The sequence below is a fragment of the Neofelis nebulosa genome, chromosome 4 (assembly GCF_028018385.1).
Source record: "Neofelis nebulosa isolate mNeoNeb1 chromosome 4, mNeoNeb1.pri, whole genome shotgun sequence".
Taxonomy (NCBI): Eukaryota; Metazoa; Chordata; class Mammalia; order Carnivora; family Felidae; genus Neofelis; species Neofelis nebulosa.
This window is the reverse complement of record NC_080785.1, coordinates 64958936-64979000: the sequence shown is the minus strand read 5'-3', so window position 1 is coordinate 64979000 and position 20065 is coordinate 64958936. Positions and strand designations below refer to the sequence as shown.

General features: G+C 36.4%; 1 protein-coding gene across 3 annotated transcripts in view; it reads right to left on the bottom strand.

Moving 5' to 3' along the window:
• Window positions 1–20065, bottom strand: part of THSD7A (thrombospondin type 1 domain containing 7A) — a 446765-nt gene that overhangs the window by 168323 nt on the left and 258377 nt on the right. For all 3 annotated transcript variants that reach the window (XM_058724979.1, XM_058724982.1, XM_058724980.1), the window contains one exon: window positions 1251–1406. In XM_058724979.1, the coding sequence (XP_058580962.1) occupies window positions 1251–1406 (156 nt within the window). The remainder of the gene's footprint in view (window positions 1–1250; window positions 1407–20065) is intronic.

The following is a 20065-nucleotide window of genomic DNA, read 5'->3' as shown; positions in this document are numbered from 1 at the left end:
TGTTGGGGAAGGAAGATATTTATTGTTTCTGTCATGGTTGAATATTTCAGAAGGCTGAACGAAAACTTGAGTGAAAGCTGGATGAGGGTAGAAGGTAGAAGTCAGATCTGCTTTAATCACTAGTGCATCCTCAAACTCTAGCTTAATGTGAGCTCTTTAATCATTTATTAAATGAATAAATAAATTAACAGAAGGGCCAAAGAGGGAAAGCAAGTAAAGCCATATAACTGTCATCTCCTTCATAGGACGGGAGAGAGGTAGAGAGGCAGAAGCAGAGAGAGGCAGACAGACACACAGATAGAGAAAACACACATACACATACACAGAATGAATTTGTTTTTTTTGGAAAGTCTATAGTTATAAAATATTCAAAGAAACAATGAAATCTCAAGCTATTTGGAAGTATTCATGACTAATGTGCTATTCCTTTGAATTCTTCAACACTATTGTGTAATTAAATCTAAAAAGATACCTCTGAGAAGTTGGATGGTTCCAGATAAATTGTCTCTTTGAGCCTTAGTTGATTTTAGATGCTCTGGAAATATGAACTAGTGATATAAAGCAACTGGGCTCTAAGGAGAAGTCTTCAGAGTTGTGCCCTGTGCTTTAACAGTACCTAACTGTAGTCCTTCTGGACAGTGCATAACAAAATTAATGTCTGTTTATTGCCATGTAAACATATTAAAATCACTAGCAAAATTAATAAGTCTGTTTATTACTATGTGAACATATTAGAATCACTGGAAGACTGTCTTTGAAAGGAAATAAGAAAATGTTTTCCATTACTAGATCATGTGAAAATTACCCCATCGTGTCCACCATATAAGAAACCACTGCATTATTCTAATCCTCATAAATACGTGATTTGCCTCATAAAAGCAATAGACTTTCTTTTCTTTACCTTCAAAGTAATAAGGAGTTATGTCTATTGAGAACTAGCTATGGATCAGGCATTGAAGTAAGTGCTTTATGTTTATTATCCCATCGATTCTTTAAAGAAAACATGGGTAGCAGATATTACATCCCTTTTACAGATAAGTGGACAAAGATTTAGATAATTAACTTCAGTTTTAATGTTCTGGTACCAACATCAGAGTAGGTTTATTCATCTTTTGCAATCAATACTCTTTAGCCATTCTGGAAAATATCACAAATGAATAATCACAAGTAACACAGAGGAGCATTTTAAAATAATTCACACTTGACTCAACTGATAGGAGTTTTAACCATGTCATGTTAATAGGACATACCTTTTTTGCCTTGCTGGTCATTACAGTTTTCATAAGTACAAGGTCCCCAAGCTGACCAAGGTGACACCTCACATTCAATAGGACAGGGAATGTGACACAGCTGTGTAGTATTAGGAACAGGGCCAGTGCATGATTTCAAGTCCACTGGTTTTGCGGCTGTTTGGAGAAAAATACAGAGATCACTTAAGAATTAAACAAATTATAATGGTCAACAAAATGATTTTTCTATGTGTGTGTATGGAGAAGGACAAGTGCCACCAAGACATTATTCCACTGCTTCTTAGCTACATCCTAGAAAAAAAGGAGAGGGAATGGGGGGAAAAAGCAGTATAGTGTGATCCACGGAAACTGGACTAGACGCCTTGGAGACTGGTTGATCTCCAGCTTTACCACTTATTAGCCATGTGATTAATAATGTCAAGACTAACTTTCCTCATCAGTAAAATAATCCTTAAGGTTAACTGTATCTCTTAAATTGTATATTTAGATTCTAATTAAGTGGCATCTGGTTTAGAGGACTCAGGAAAGTGGGAGAGGGCCAATGACAATTATATATATATATATATATATATATATATATATATATATATATATATATATATATATATATATATATATATATATATATATATATATGGAAAAAGTCTCCACCGCATGGCTTCTGCTGGATGAGTCTCCTTTCCATTTTGGTCCACAGAGAGCTAACCGGTAGATATAATAAAGAGCTCATGAAACCAATGTGGTGTCTCCCTCCCCCTGCAGCTAGAGGACTCACCAGATACTTCTCAGAACTTTTACAGTATATATTATCTACCTATGTGATCCAAAACATAGAACTCTTAAGACAACTAATTTATAATTGACCATGTCTGTTCATAAGTTGACCAATGAACCCTATATATTTTTTGCTTACCCTTGCTTCTCTTCTGTTTTGATGCCTGGAGTTTGGCTATTTTGTATAGGACACATTTGACAGTTAATGTCAAGATGTGTCCATACTTCTGGTTAAAAATGACTAAGAAAGAAACATATTTGAAGCTATAAGGACAACAGAAGAAAATCAAGTTTAGCAGTATATAACATATAGCTGTAGTTGCTTTTGTGTTATAAATTTTAAGAAGTAAATGTCTTAGACATTCCCTTTAATAAAAGCTGGTTGCTGCTTATGTCTGATAATTTGGAATGCCAACCCTTTCATAAAGGACTGAAATAAGGGAGGTCTTAGACAATTCTTATTCTCTTTATGTGAAGAACTATCAAATTCCAATCACATGGGTTACATTTAGAAGCTCATAGAGAAATTAAGATATTGTAAGCTATATTATCCTAACTTTTAAATAAATGTAAATATATCTGCTTGGAGTTTAAACTCTAAGGCTAACTGTAGGCATTGTACATTCCTCAACTTTTGCAAGCACAAACACACATGATCATAAATGCTACCTGAAGGCCATTATAGTAACTCTTCTTTCTAAAATAGTTTTTCAGTTCTGAAAATTACTCATAGATTTTAATTTTTCTTTTTCCTCCTAAGAGTGCTCACCTCTCTCTCCTCCCCCCTCTCACTCCTCCCGGACGCCACCCACTTCAGTGAAAATAAATGATTGGGGTACTCCTAATTTGCTTAGTATGGAGCACAATGAACATTCTCACTGAAGTTTATCAGAACCATTGCTACTATGTATCGTAACATCAGCCAAAGCCAAAAATGATTACTTTTATTGCTTTCCAACAGTGAAAATACCAGGCATGTTAATGACAGAAAATACAGAAATAAACGCTTCACTTCTTTGAACATAAAAAAAAAAAAAACTTGGGGCGCCTGGGTGGCGCAGTCGGTTAAGCGTCCGACTTCAGCCAGGTCACGATCTCGCGGTCCGTGAGTTCGAGCCCCGCGTCAGGCTCTGGGCCGATGGCTCGGAGCCTGGAGCCTGTTTCCGATTCTGTGTCTCCCTCTCTCTCTGCCCCTCCCCGCTTCATGCTCTGTCTCTCTCTGTCCCAAAAATAAATAAAAAACGTTGAAAAAAAAAAAAAAACTTGACATCAATGATACATATTTCACATAAAATAAAAAAAAAAATTTAATATCCTCACAGGCATAAGACTTAATTTTATGTGTCAACTTGTCTGGAGAAAGGGATGCCCACAGAGCTGAAAAAACATTGTTTCTAGGTGTATCTGTGAGGATGTTTGTGGAAGAGATTAGCATTTGAATCAGTAGACCCAGTGAAGAAGACAGCCCTAACTGATGTGGGTGGAGCATTATTCAAACCATTGAAAGCCCAATAGAACAAAAAGGTGGACAACGGTGAAATCACTTTCTTTCTCAGCTGTGGAATGCATCTTCCCCTGCTCTTGGACATCAGAGTTACTGGTTCTGGGAAATGAGGAATTATACCAGTGACGTCATTCCCATAATTGTGGGAGCCATTTCCTATAATAAATCTCCTCATATATCTATACATATATCTTATTGGTCTGTTTCTCTAGAGAACCTTGACTAATACAAGGCTACAGTATGTACAAAAACTCCTGTAACTGCAAATTAACATAAGCAATTTCTTCAGGTGTGGAATCTTTCAGACTATCATTTAAATTAGCAATTGTGTATATAATTAACTGAAAAGACTCCATTTTTTTCTTTCAATTGACTAAAAGTAACTTTAGAATTTAGTGTTAAGATATTGTTTTGAAAATTATGGTTACTACTATGGAAACCAATTTGACAATAAACTTCATATATTAAAAAAAAGAAAATTATGGTTATTACAAAGGGAAGTCTACTTTTTTTGCAAAGTCTTCCTTAACTATGCAATTATGAGGACTAGTAGGGCCTGAAGAAGTATATTTTATATATAAGGTTGAACACTTTAGAAGGGAAACAGGTTTTATCAAGAAAACAGTATGAAACATTGTGTTTCTAATACCTGTTTGTTTGTTTGTTTGTTTTAATTTTAGCTTTTGATGTATTTTGAATGAATCAAACAGAATAATCAGGAATAATAATATTCTTGGGCTGTTAAAAGAGAAATGTGATGAATACAGGCTTGAGAAAGTATTGCTTAAAGCAACATGGTCTTCAGATTTATTAAGCTAACCAAATCTATACTGAGATAGATTTATTGAAAAATAACCTCAATTTTATAGATGCCTTTGTGAATATAAATATTTATACATATATCACATGGTTCACATATAGACGCTCACAGAGAAATTAAGATATTTTAAGCCTATATATATTTGTTGTGTATATGATTCTATTCCTTTGGTGATTTTCATCACAGTTTTTTTTTGTGTGTGTGTGTGGTAAGTAGAGTATATATTAATGTTAATCAGAGATAAGAGCTAAGCTCCCAAAACTGTAAGTCAATTCTATTTTTGCCCATGAATTATTTGGAATTAATGTGATTCAATAAATGAAGTAAAGGACAGACAGACCCAGGAGAATGTACTGAATTCTAGTTTAATCTGTGAGATATAATTCATATAGCTCTGTATTACATTAATTCAGTGTTTACTGCTCATCCCATATTCTCAAATATTGAAATTTAAATTTCTTAGAATGGTTCAGTCATTACTTTTCTATAATTTTATCACTTAAAATATTGTTCATGCAGTGTAAGTTTCAAAGAACCTTTATTAATTTTTTTAAAAAAAAGTCTTATTGCTGAGGCACCTGGGTGGCTCAGTCGGTTAAGTATCCGACTTCAGCTCAGGTCATGATCTCGCACAGTTTGTGAGTTTAAATCCTGTGTCGGGCTCTGTGGTGACAGCTAAGAGCCTGGAGCTTGCTTTGGATTCTGTGTCTCTCTCTCTTTCTGCCCCTCCCCTGCTCACACTCTGTCTGTCTCTCTCTCTCTCAAAAATAAACAAACATTAAAAACAATTCTTTTTTAAGTCTTATTGTTGATCTCTTGAAAATAAAGGAGACACTTTATTGTTTTCATATGATTTAAAGGCTATTCAATTATATGTACCTTGCATTCTTCAAGAGGTCATAAAAGAATGTCCAAACTTTTCTGGACTTAATAAAACAAAACAAAAAAAAAAATGAGACCAGTACATTTTTATAGGTCTGAAACATTTTTGTATTTTTATGTTTAGAGCATTACAATGAAAAAAATATTATAGGAAGTCAATTTAAGATATTTGTTTTCAGCAATGGGCCCCATGAAGCATTCTGAAGATACATCCACTGTATAACCATTAAGAATAGCAAATATGACTTAAAATTTTTTTTAAGTTTTATTTATTTATTTTGAGACAGAGAGCATGAGCAGGAGAGGGGCAGAGAGAAGGAGAGAGAGAATCCCAAGCAGGCTCCAGGCTAAGAGTGCGGAGCCAGACATGGGGCTTGAGCTCACAAACCATGAAATCATGATCTGAGCCAAAATCAAGAGTCAGATGCTTACCCTACTGAGCTACCGGGTATTTGCCTCAGCAAATATGATTTTTAAAACTAAATATTTCAGGGGCACCTGAGTGGCCCATTCGGTTGTGTCCAACTTTGGCTCAGGTCATGATTTCACAGTTTGTGGGTTCGAGCCCTGCATTGGGCTCTGTGCTGAATGCTTGCTCAGAGCCTGGAGCCTGCTTCAGATTCTGTGTCTCCTCTCTCCGCCCTTCCTCCACTCATGCTCTGTCTCTCAAAAATTATAAATGTAAAAAAAATTTTTTTTCAGCTAAATATTTCATTCTGAGATAATTACAGATTCACATGACATTGTAACATCACAGAAATCCTATGTATCCTTTGCTAGTTACCACAATCGTCATATATTACAAACCTACAGTATAATATCACAACTAAGATATTGACATCGATACAACCAGGAAAACCATGGAGAGATTCCAGTAACGCAGGTATAAGCAAGCCAAGGACTGCCTACAGTCCCTTTGTTTCTAATCTTAGGGAAAAAATATATTCAGTCTTTCACAACTAAGTACAATGTTGTCTATATGTTTTCTTTAAAACAATTTTTTAATGTAGATTTATTTTTGAAAGAGAGAAAGAGAGATAGAGTATGAGCAGGGGAGGAGCAGAGAGAGGGAGACAGAGAATCCAAAGCAGGCTCCAGGCTCTGAACGGTCAGCACAGAGCCCTAAGCGAAGGTTGAACTCATGAGCTGCGAGATCATGACCTGAAGTCAGATACTTAAATGACTGAGCCAACCAGGAACTCCTTGGTTACAGGTTTTGTTGGGTTTTTAAAATTTTTTTTTACATTTATTTATTTTTGACAGAGACAGAGCACAAGCAGGGTAGGGGCAGAGAGAGGAGACAGAATCTGAAGCAGGCTCCAGGCTCTGAGCTGCCAGCACAGAGCCCGACGTGGGGCTCGAACTCACAAACCACAAGATTATGCCCTGAGCCGAAGTTGGACGCTCAACTGACTGAGCCACCCAAGAGCGCCATTACATGTTTATATAGATCCTTTTTATCAAAATGCGGGTGTTCCATTCTATTTGTACTTTCCTGAGGGTTTTTATTAACAATGTCTGCTAAATTTTGTCAAATGTTTTTTCTCCACTGAGTAATATTTGTGAGTGATTTTTTTTAGTCTGTTAATATGATGAATTACACCAATTCAGTTTTCAATAGTGAACCCGCCTTACCTCTCTGAATAAACTGCACTTGGTTCTAGTCTTTATTTCTTATAATTTATCACTGGATTCTGTCTGCTAATAGTTTGTTAAGGATTTTTCTATCTATATTCATCAGGGATTTTGATCTGTAGTTATCTTCTTATTGTACTTTAACCCCTCTTTTTCTATTTTCTAGATAAATATAATCCATTTTATAATGAGCAAATTATGGTAGGTTGTGTTTTTCTCATTTGGATTTTTGATCCCTTCCATTTAGTCTACATTGTCAAATTTATGTGTATAAAGTTGTGGTGTTTCCCTTGTTATTCTTTTGCTGGCTGTAAGGTCTATGGTGATATCCCCTGTTAAATTCCTAATGTTGATGATTTTTGTCTTTTCTTTTTATGTTATCAACCTTGCTGGAAGCTTCAATTTTAATGGTCTGTTCAAAGAATCAGCTATTTGTTTCATTGATTTTTCTTTATTACTTTTGTTTGCAATTTCATTGATCTCTGTTCTTATTTTTATTCTTTCTTTCCTTCTGCTGGCTTTCAACTTTTTTTTTTCTTTTTCCTTGGTTTTTGAAGTGGGAGCTCAGATAATACTGATTTATGTCTTATCCTCTTTTCTAATGTAAGCATTTACTGTTATGAATTACTAGCTCAGCACTGCTTTAGCTGTATCACACAGATTTTGATATACTTTCATTTTCATTCAGTTCAAAGTATTTTGATATTTCCTGAGAATTCCTTTTCCACATATGGGTTAAGCGGGTCATTTATTTTCCAACTGTTTGAAGATTTTACTATTATCTTCCTGTGACAGAATTCTAATTTGATTCTAGTTGTGCTCAGAGAATACATTCTTGTATGATTTAAATGCTTTTAAATTTGTTGAGGTTTTATGATTCAGAATATGGTCTATCTTGGTATGTATTCTGCAGACACCTGAAGATGTATTCTGTTGCTATAGGGTGGAGTGTTCTATAGATGTCCATTGATTCTGTTGGAAGATGGTGTTATTCAGTTCTCCTAAATGCTTAACGATTTTCTGCCCAGTTTTCTATTAAGTATTGGGATTAGGATACTGTCATCCCTGATTTTAATTTTGAATTTGTGTATGTTTTATAGTTCTATCAGTTTTTTGTCACATATTTTATAGTATATTGTTTAGTGAATACACATTTAGTGTTTGTCTTCTTGGTGGATTGACCTTTTTATCATTATATAATGTCCTTCTCTATTATTTTTCTTTTTATGCCTAATTTATCTAATACTAATATAGCACTCCTGCTTTTCTTTGGATAATATTTTCATGATATATTAATTTCTATCTTTTAATTTTTTTCAGTATTTATTTATTTTTCAGTATATGAAAATTATTGTCAAATTGGTTTCCATACAATACCCAGTGCTCATCCCAAAAGGTGCCCTCCTCTGTACCCATCACCCACCCTCCCCTCCCTCCCTCCCCCCATCAACCCTCAGTTTGTTCTCAGTTTTTAAGAGTCTCTTATGCTTTGGCTCTCTCCCACTCTAACCTCTTTTTTTTTTCTTCCCCTCCCCCATGGGTTTCTGTTAAGTTTCTCAGGATCCACATAAGAGTGAAACTATATGGTATATATGTTTCTCTATATGGCTTATTTCACTTAGCATCACACTCTCCAGTTCTATCCACATTGCTACAAAGGGCCATATTTCATTCTTTCTCATTGCCACGTAGTACTCCATTGTGTATATAAACCACAATTTCTTTATCCATTCATCAGTTGATGGACATTTAGGCTCTTTCCATAATTTGGCTATTGTTGAGAGTGCTGCTTTAAACATTGGGGTACAAGTGCCCCTATGCATCAGTACTCCTGTATCCCTTGGGTAAATTCCTAGCAGTGCTATTGCTGGGTCATAGGGTAGGTCTATTTTAAAATTTTTGAGGAACCTCCACACTGTTTTCCAGAGTGGCTGCACCACTTTGCATTCCCACCAACAGTGCAAGAGGGTTCCCGTTTCTCCACATCCTCTCCAGCATCTATAGTCTCCTGATTGTTCATTTTGGCCACTCTGACTGGTGTGAGGTGATATCTGAGTGTGGTTTTGATTTGTATTTCCCTGGTGAGGAGCGACGTTGAGCGTCTTTTCATGTGCCTGTTGGCCATCCAGATATCTTCTTTAGAGAAGTGTCTAATCATGTTTTCTGCCCATTTCTTCACTGGGTTATTTGTTTTTCGGGTGTGGAGTTTGGTGAACTCTTTATAGATTTTGGATACTAGCCCTTTGTCTGATATGTCATTTGCAAATATCTTTTCCCATTCCGTTGGTTGCCTTTCAGTTTTGTTGGTTGTTTCCTTTGCTGTACAGAAGCTTTTTATCTTCATAAAGTCCCAGCAGTTAATTTTTGCTTTTAATTCCCTTGCCTTTGGGGATGTGTCAAGTAAGAGATTGCTACGGCTGAGGTCAGAGAGGTCTTTTCCTGCTTTCTCCTCTAGGGTTTTGATGGTTTCCTGTGTCACATTCATGTCCTTTATCCATTTTGAGTTTATTTTTGTGAATGGTGTGAGAAAGTGGTCTAGTTTCAATCTTCGGCATTTTGCTGTCCAGTTCTCCCAGCACCGTTTGTTAAAGAGACTGTCTTTTTTCCATTGGATGTTTTCTGCTTTGTCAAAGATGAGTTGGCCATACGTTTGTGGGTCTAGTTCTGGGATTTCTATTCTATTCCATTGGTCTATGTGTCTGTTTTTGTGCCAATACCATGCTGTCTTGAGGATTACAGCTTTGTAGTAGAGGCTAAAGTCTGGGACTGTGATGCCTCCTGCTTTGGTCTTCTTCAAAATTACTTTGGCTATTTGGGGCCTTTTGTGGTTCTATATGAATTTTAGGATTGCTTGTTCTACCTTCGAGAAGAATGCTGGCTCAATTTTGATGGGATTGCATTGAATGTGTAGATAGCTTTGGGTAGTATTGACATTTTGACAATAATTATTCTTCCAATCCATGAGCACGGAATGTTTTTCCATTTCTTTATATCTTCTTCAATTACCTTCATAAGCTTTCTATAGTTTTCAGCATACAGATCTTTTACATCTTTGGTTAGATTTATTCCTAGGTATTTTATGCTTCTTGGTGTAATTGTGAATGGGATCAGTTTCTTTATTTGTCTTTCTCTTGCTTCATTATTAGTGTATAAGAGTGCAACTGATTTCTGTACATTGATTTTGTATCCTGCAACTTTGCTAAATTCATGTATCAGTTCTAGCACACTTTAGGTGGAGGCTATCGGATTTTCCACGTATAATATCATGTCATCTGCAAAAAGTGAAAGCTTAACTTCATCTTTGCCAATTTTGATGCCTTTGATTTCCTTTTGTTGTCTGATTGGTGACGCTAGAACTTCCAACACTGTGTTAAACAACAGCGGTGAGAGTGGACATCCCTGTGGTGTTCCTGATCTCAGGGAAAAAGCTCTCAGTTTTTCCCCATTGTGAGCTGTGGGCTTTTCATAAATGGCTTTTATGATCTTTAAGTATGTTCCTTCTATCCTGAATTTCTGAAGGGTTTTATTTAGAAAGGGTGCTGGATTTTGTCAAAGGCCTTTTCTGCATCGATTGACAGGATCATATGGTTCTTTTCTTTTATTAATGTGATGTATCACGTTGATTGAATTGTGAATTCCTGCATCCCAGGAACGAATCCCACTTGATCATGGTGAATAATTCTTTTTATATGCTGTTGAATTCGATTTGCTAGTATCTTAGTGAGAATTTTTGCATCCATATTTATCAGGGATATTGGCCTGTAGTTCTCTTTTTTTACTGGGTCTCTGTCTGGTTTGGGAATCAAAGTAATACTGGCTTCATAGAATGAGTCTGGAAGTTTTCCTTCCCTTTCTATTTCTTGGAATAGCTTGAGAAGGACAGGCATTATCTCTGCTTTAAACGTGTGGTAGAACTCCCCTGGGAAGCCATCTGGTCCTGGACTCTTATTTGTTGGGAGATTTTTGATGACTGATTCAATTTCTTCGCTGGTTATGGGTCTGTTCAAGCTTTCTATTTCCTCCTGATTGAGTTTTGGAAGAGTGTGGGTGTTTAGGAATTTGTCCATTTCTTCCAGGATGTCCAGTTTGTTGGCATATAATTTTTCATAGTATTCCCTGATAATTGCTTGTATCTCTGAGGGATTGGTTGTAATCATTCCATTTTCATTCATGATTTTATCTATTTGGGTTATCTCCCTTTTCTTGTTGAGAAGCCTGGCTAGAGGTTTATCAATTTTGTTTATTTTTTCAAAAAACCAACTCTTGGTTTCGTTGATCTGCTCTACCGTTTTTTTAGATTCTATATTGTTTATTTCTGCTCTGATCTTTATTATTTCTCTTCTTCTGCTGGCTTTAGGCTGTCTTTGCTGTTCTGCTTCTATTTCCTTTAGGCGTGCTCTTAGATTTTGTATTTGGGATTTTTCTTGTTTCTTGAGATAGGCCTGGATTGCAATGCATTTTCCTCTCAGGACTGCCTTCGCTGCATCCCAAAGCATTTGGATTGTTGTATTTTCATTTTCGTTTGTTTCCATATATGTTTTAATTTCTTCTCTAATTGCCTGGTTGACCCACTCATTCATTAGTAGGGTGTTCTTTAACCTCCATGCTTTTGGAGGTTTTCCAGACTTTTTCCTGTGGTTGATTTCAAGCTTCATAGCATTGTGGTCTGAAAGTATGCATGGTATGATTTCAATTCTTGTATACTTATGAAGGGCTGTTTTGTGACCCAGTAAGTGATCTATCTTGGAGAATGTTCCATGTGTACTCGAGAAGAAAGTATATTCTGTTGCTTTGGGATGCAGAGTTCTAAATATATCTGTCAAGTCCATCTGATCCAATGTATCATTCAGGGCCCTTGTTTCTTTATTGACTGTGTGTCTAGATGATCTATCCATTTCTGTAAGTGGAGTGTTAAAGTCCCCTGCAATTACCACATTCTTATCAATAAGGTTGCTTATGTTTGTAATTGTTTTATATATTTGGGGGCTCCCGTATTCGCTGCATAGGCATTTATAATTGTTAGCTCTTCCTGATGGATAGACCCTGTGATTATTATATAATGCCCTTCTTCATCTCTTGTTACAGCCTTTAATTTAAAGTCTAGTTTGTCTGATATAAGTATGGCTACTCCAGCTTTTTGACTTCTAGTGGCATGATAAATAGTTCTCCATCCCCTCACTCTCAATCTGAAGGTGTCCTCAGGTCTAAAATGAGTCTCTTATAGACAGCAAATAGATGGGTCTTGTTTTTTTATCCATTCTGATACCCTATGTCTTTTGGTTGGCGCATTTAGTCCATTTACATTCAGTGTTATTATGGAAAGATACAGGTTTAGAGTCATTGTGATGTCTGTAGGTTTCATGCTTGTAGCGATGTCTCTGGTACTTTGACTCACAGGATCCCCCTTAGGATCTCTTGTAGGGCTGGTTTAGTGGTGATGAATTCTTTCAGTTTTTGTTTGTTTGGGAAGACCTTTATCTCTCCTTCTATTCTAAATGACAGACTTACTGGATAAAGGATTCTCGGCTGCATATATTTTCTGTTCATCACATTGAAAATCTCCTGCCATTCCTTTCTGGCCTGCCAAGTTTCAGTAGAGAGATTGGTCACGACTCTTATAGGTCTCCCTTTATATGTTAGAGCACGTTTATCTCTAGCTGCTTTCAGAATTTTCTCTTTATCCTTGTATTTTGCCAGTTTCACTATGATATGTAGTGCAAAGATCAATTCAAGTGACGTCTGAAGGGAGTTCTCTGTGCCTCTTGGATTTCAATGCCCTTTTCCTTCTCCAGATCAGGGAAGTTCTCAGCTATGATTTCATCAAGTACACTTTCAGCACCTTTCCCTCTCTCTTCCTCCTCTGGAATACCAATTATGCGTAGATTATTTCTCTTTAGTGCATCACTTAGTTCTCTAATTTTCCCCTCATACTCCTGGAGGTTTTTTATCTCTTTTTCTCAACTTCTTCTTTTTCCATAATTTTATCTTCTAGTTCACCTATTCTCTCCTCTGCCTCTTCAATCTGAGCCGGGGTTGTCTCCATTTTATTTTGCATCTCATTGATTGCATTTTTTAGCTCCTCCTGGCTGTTCCTTAGTCCCTTGATCTCTGTAGCAATAGATTCTCTGCTGTCCTTTATACTGTTTTCAAGCCCAGCGATTAATTTTATGACTATTATTCTAAATTCACTTTCTGTTATATTGTTTAAATCGTTTTTGATCAGTTCATTAGCTGTCGTTATTTCCTGGACGTTTTTTGAGGGAATTCTTCCGTTTCGTCATTTTGGATAGTCTCTGGAGTGGTGCAGAACTGCAGGGCACTTCCCCTGTGCTGTCTTGAATAACTTGCATTGGTGGGCGGGGTGCAGTCAGACCTGATATCTGCCCCCAGCCCACCACTGGGGCCACAGTCAGACTGGTGTGTGCCTTCTATTCCCCTCTCCCAGGGGCCAGATTCACTGTGGGGTGGCATGGCCCGTCTGGGCTACTTCCACACTGCCAGGCTTGTGGGGCTGGGGATCTGGCATATTAGCTGGGGTGAACTGGCAAGGTGCACAGGGTTGGGAGGGGCAGGCTCAGGTCGCTTTTCCTTCGGAGATACACTTCAGGAGGGGTCCTGCAGCACCAGGAGGGAGTCAGACCCACCGGAGCAATGGATCAGCAGAAGCACAGCATTGGGTGTTTGCCCAGTACAAGCAAGTTCCCTGGCAGTAACTGGTTCCCTTTGGGATTTTGGCTGGGGGATGGGCGAGGGAGATGGTGCTGGCAAGCGCCTTTGTTCCCCGCCAAGCTGAGCTCTGTCGTCAGGGGCTCAACAGCTCTCCCTCCCGTTGTCTTCCAGCCCTCCTGTTCTCCGAGCAGAGCTGTTAGCTTATAACCTTCCAGATGTTAAGTCCCGCTTGCTGTCAGAACACACTCCGTCCGGCCCCTCTGCTTTTGCAAGCCAGACTCGGGGGCTCTGTTTGGCCAGCGGGCCGCCCCTCCGCCCCGCCTCCCTCCCGCCAGTCCGTGTAGTGTATCTTTTTTCCCATTACACATTATTTTTTTTTCTAGACACAGAAAAATTTCAACCTTTATACTGCATTAGAAGCAATTTATAATATAGCAAATTGTAACAATTATATTGCATTAGAGCAGGGATTTGTTAAAGAATTTTATAAATTCGTACCCACTGGTATTTCTAGATTGCTGGCTTCCTTCACTCCAAGTCTGAGATATGAGAGGCAGAAAGTATCACCTTGCTGCTTCTTGGGTCTTAAGATTTCTAGCTTGTCTGTCCTTTCCCCTCCAACTTTCAGAGTTGTCTTATGGTTTGTTTACTATGTATTATTAGGAAAAAAATGACATTTCCTCTACTTTCCCAGAAGCAGAAGCCTATATGTTATTTAAAAATAAAACCTTTCAATTTTACAACTGGGATCACAAGAAAGGAAAATTCTCAAAAGATTGTCCAAATCCATAGCATGAACTCAATATGGTACTAGAGTCCTAAAGCTGGGGTCTCCTGTGGGGCATTATTGATCCCAGGTCACATAACTTTTGGTTTAATGGCCTTGTAGGAGGCCTAGAATTGCATATCTACAGTTCTTTAATTACCAGGACAAAAGGAGACATTTTCAGACAGAAATGAAAATTTAACTATTATAGACCATCATTAAAGAAATTTCCAAAGGACTTATTTCTCATAAAAAGGAACATGAATACAGAAATAGGGTCTAAGATGCCAGATGGAATGGCAATCAAAGAAAATATTACATGTGAGTAAAAGTAAATGTTGAATGTAAAAACATAATTATAATGATTAAATAGGGGAATGTAGTAGAATAATGGTCCCCCAAAGATTCAATGCCTTAGTCTTTGGAATTCGTGAATATAATTATCCTGATGGAAAAAAAGGACTTCATAGATATGATTCAGGTTTCAAACCTTGGGATGAGGAAATCATTCTGGATTATCCAGGCAGGCCCAATCTAGCCACAGGAGTCCTGAAAAGCAGAGACCCTTTCCCAAATGGGTCAGAAAGATGAGATGGAAGAAAGAGAAAAAATTCAAATGAAGGGAGGTACCTGAGTTGCCACTGATGACTCTGAAGGGAGTGGGGAAGAGCCAAGGGATATGAGTGGCCTCTAGAAGAACAGTTCCCAGATGGACAACCAGCAAGGAAATGGAGAATTTGGTATTCCAACGGCATGGAACTAATTTCTGCCAGCAACCCAAGATGAAGAAGGAAAAAGATCTTCCCCTAGAGCACCTAGAAAGAAATGTATCTCCCATAAGCCCTTGAACTTTGGCTTGGAGAGACCCATGCAAGACTTGCGATCTACAGAACCTTAAGATAAGGTGTTAAGTTTGTGGTAATCTATTATGGTAGCAATACAAAACTAATAAAGAGAGTTATAAGGCACAAGACAGAACTAAAATACAAGACTACATAACATGTAGGTTGGTGTAGCCTTTAGAAAGGTAAATACATTATATAGACTGTATTCATTTGAGTCTGTACCTTGATATTTTAAAGTAATCTCTATATATAAATAGGATAAGGATGTATAACTTCCAAACCTAGGGAAACAATGTAATAACAAGAAAAGTATTGCAATAAATTCAAAAGAAGCCAAGAAAGGAAAAACAAAACCAGTCACAGAAAAAGTGGAACAGAGTAAGATGGAGGAAATGAATGCAAAAGACTAAAATTTTAACCAGTAAAAGCCAAAGACTATCAGACTGAACAGAAAAGTTAAAACTGAAATGACATTTATATCCACTAGTTTGTCAAAAATTTCAAAGTCTGACAATATCAAGTGCTGGAGGAGATGAAAGCAGCCAGAATAGTTAAACACTCCTGGAAGAAATCTAAGTTATTTAACCATTTTAAAAAATAACTTGGCAATTTTAACTATGGCTGAAGATGAGCATACTACTAGTTATATACCCTGGAAAATATCATGCATTTATCTGAATAAATATTGATAAGAATTATCACTGAAACATGTTTATAATTGCAAATATTTATTATTGCAGAAATAACTCAGGTGTCCACCAAGGGAATGAACAGTAAATTAGGCTTGCCCACACTCCATAACACTATACAGAAGTGGAAACAAATGAACTAGAACACAATCATCAATATGATTTAACAAATATGTCAAAAAAGTGAAGAAAGAAAGTTCAAGAATATATACTAAATGATACCATCCGTATAAAATTTTAAAAAAACAAGCAATATCATCATGTGTTGAGATAAATACATAAGTCTGGGAAACAGGAGAAAAACCACTATGCTCCATCTGGTACTTTCAGGCGGGTCTTTACTTTTTTTAGGAGCTAGCCTGGCACTCAGAGCTATGCCATGGTGTTCTCTTGGACATAAAGAATTTCACACAGCATCAACTTATGTGGTCATTCCAGACTATGATGGAGTAAGAGAAAAAATAAGACTACTTAATTTGTCTAAGTAAAAACAAGGTCACCATGATAACCATAAAAAATATCAAACATTCCCTTCTCTGAGCTAGTATGAGTGAGTTCTGCCTTTTTTTTAAAGTCAGTTATAGCTTTAGCCTCCCTCCCGATTTTCCTCTTTCCAAATAACATTTATCAAGATAACCTGTCACAGAATTATCCTTGCTTCCTTATAGCATTTAATCCAGAGCAAAGTTCGCTTATTTAATTCTCTTAAAAATCACTTAAGTATGGAGAACAAACAGAGGGTTAGTTACTTTAAGGGTTGTGGGAGGGGGGATGGGCTAATTGGGTAAGGGGCATTAAGGAATCTACCCTGAAATCATTGTTGTACTATATGCTAACTAATTTGGATGTAAATTTAAAAAAAGAAAAAAGAAAAAGAAAAAAAAAATCACTTAAGTGACCTAAATCCTATAATAACTGCTTTCTGACACTCTTACTGAGATGCCCATGGTATGGGTTCTTTACCGCTCAGGGAGTAATAAATCCAACTTGTTCAAATACAGGTGTGTCCCTGGTAGTCTACGGCTAAAGAGTCTAGACAAGGCAATACACACAGAAAAACAAATAATATTAAACATAAAATTAGAATAGGAGTTCTAGCTGTGGATATAATGGGATGTATTTATTTAATAACAAATGCTTACTGGTTTTTACATGTGCTAAGCCATGAACTTAAAAAGTCTTAAAAAGTACTTAACAAAGACTAACTTCTTTAATTCTTACAAAACTCTATGGGAGTATTTCAATTATCCCCATGTGGGGGAAGGAATAATTATCCCCTAAATGGGGAAACTAAGTATGGAGAGGAGAGGTTAAGGAACTTTCCCCAAAGTCACTAAGTTAGGAAATTGTAGATTTTGTATTTATATCCAGGAAGTTGGGCCCCTTCGGTGTGTATGTCAAACTACTACTCCCTGTCATCTTGGAAGGATACAGGAGGGAGTTTCAATTATATATATCTATGTAAATACAGACACACACGTGCTAATATATTTGAAACAGACTGGAATGAATTAGAAATATAGTTAATGGAGATTATGAAATAGTGTGTGTCATTTTAACATAATAATATAATAAAGCTACCAAAGTAATACAGCATCAACTCTGGTAGCCTAGCAGTGAAAATTATTCTGACTTTTGTGTGTCAGTTGGGAATAAAAACTAAATTTCTATCAAGAACATGCTGTCCAATTAAATTACTATTAAAATGAAATGTTCTGCATTTATACTGATAACAAGAACAGATACTTCTAATGAATGTACCAAATTAATTTTTTAATCCTCACAGCAATATCATGACATAGGTACAACTGTAATCTCAAAATTCTAAGATGAGGAAACTGAGGAACAGATTAAGTACTTTGCCTAAGATCACACAGCTAGTTCATGGCATTTGACATTTGATTTCAGAGGCTGTGCTCTTATCCTCTCTGCTGTACTATGACATGAAAATTACTAGAAGCCATGTTCTTCCCCCATTTCTTACCTCAACTTCCAGAAGTCTAATATGAAGGGTGCCTTGACTAGAAAATGCAGTGAGTTCTTAAACAGCCTATTTTGTTATTGTTGTGAGGGGTAACTGAAGGAATTGGGAATATTGGTAATACTCATCTGGAAAATGAATCCTCAGTATTTTAATAAGAAACAGTTTAGATTGTCATCCATTTTTAACAGTGAATTTTTTTAAACTAACTAATTTTTGTTCTAATGCCAAAATATATGCCACATGTGTGTTTTTAACTGTTTTTCACCATGGAAATACATAATTGGATTCTCAAAATATTTTAAATCAGAGATCTCATACTCAGTCTACTTAAGACCTATTTGTAAAATAATATGCCTTTTATGTAGTCATTCAAAAGATATATTAGAGTTCAAAGGTTGAAAAAAACACGCAATAGTTTAATAATTCATTCATTCATGTAGGAAAACAGCGGAGCATTTTAGGCATTCAAAATCTCCTGATGTTGCATTTATTGCCCATTGTCTTCCCTGAAAACCCACCTTTTTCTTGAAATAACATTGCTTCTTTGAACAACCTTATTTGAGTGCTAGTTCACAATTACAAAGAAATTCTCTTGGATTTAAGTCTTAATTTCTGTATAGGAACTGACAAGAGATTCCCAAGACTTAAAAGTAAAATCAGTTACAAGAAGCTTTCCTTTTCTTTGTTATTCTGTTGTTCAGTAAGTTAAAATAAGTATTAAATGCCTTCTCTGTGTATCGCCCTACCACTGTGTTAGGAACCGCATACCAAAGGGTGCTGTAGGGCCAACAACAGTGTCAACAGTGATTTTTTAAATTTTTCTTAAGTATTATAAATGTGTTGTAGTAATTTAAGGTATACTTAACCAAAGCAGTTTTAGTTCCAAGAAGGTTGATTGAACCCACCTCCCTGTCACCTCCAAGCACTATACTCTCAAGAACTGATGTCAAACAAATAAAGAAAGCTTCTATTTTGAAAATTAATTGAGTTCTACATGTAACAGTGATTATGCTTAAAGTTTTTTGAAGATATTCTTGTATATTATTCACAGACATTTCTTTTATCTTTTTCAGACTGATATATTTATGGGGACATAAAATCCATCAATTTCTTTTTAATAATATAGGGCACTGTTTTTAAGATAATACACTTATTCTTTGATCAATTTTGAAACTATATTTAAAACAATGGTTGACAATTATCTCTCAGCACTTAATGTGCTTCAAAGCTCACTGCCAGTCCTTTCTGGCTATGGTTAACTCAGATTGAGCTATTGTTTTTGATAAATCTTTTCTTATATTAAACCAAGACATTACACGGATCTTCCTTGATGTACCCTGTTATGTTCTCAATAAATCCAACCTAAGTTGAAAATACCAATAAGCCAAGAAGGCATTTAATACATCTAACCTATCAAACGTTATAGCTTACTCAGCCTAGCCTACCTGAAACATGCTTAGAACATTTACATTAGCCTACAGTTTATTTTATAATAAAGTGTTGAATATCTCATTCATTTTACTGGATACTAAAAGTGAAACACAGAATGGTTGTAGGTGTATTGGCTGTTGACCTTCATGATCATGTGCTGACTGGGAGCTGCAGCTTGCTGCTACTGCCTAGCATCATGAGAGAATATCATAGCACATACTGCTATCCGTGAAAAAAAATAAAAATTCTAAATTCCAAGTCCATTTTCTACTGAGTATATATCACTTCGCAGCACCATAGAGCTGAAAAATCCTAGGTTGAACCATACTGAGTCAAGGACCATCTGTACAGTTTTATAAAGCTAACATGATAGTTCTTGAGATCATTTTCTGCATCATAATTAATTCTATAGTAACCAACAGACTCATTACCTCTCCTGTGCAATTCATAAATGGATAGCTTGCTTCTTCTTTGTGCTTGTGTCTGCTGCTTGGATAATCTCTTGAATTATGTTTAGATCACAAATCACAATATTTGACTGAGGTCATAAAGCATTAAATTTTTTTTCTTACATTAGACTATTTCAGAGGTCCCTGTATTTGGAATTGTAGTACTTTTACAGAGGCCTCTTGACTTTTTCTGTTTGGTTATTACTGGGGAGGTAAAGAAGGTCTAGGCTTGCTCCCTTTTGGTTTCTAGTCAAGTGGAAGTTACAGGGGGTTCATTTCATAAATTTAGATGAGGTTCTTCCAAAATATTCCAATGAAAGGTATTTAGGTCCTGATTAAAAATAAGAGGAGAGTATCTCTCTTTCTT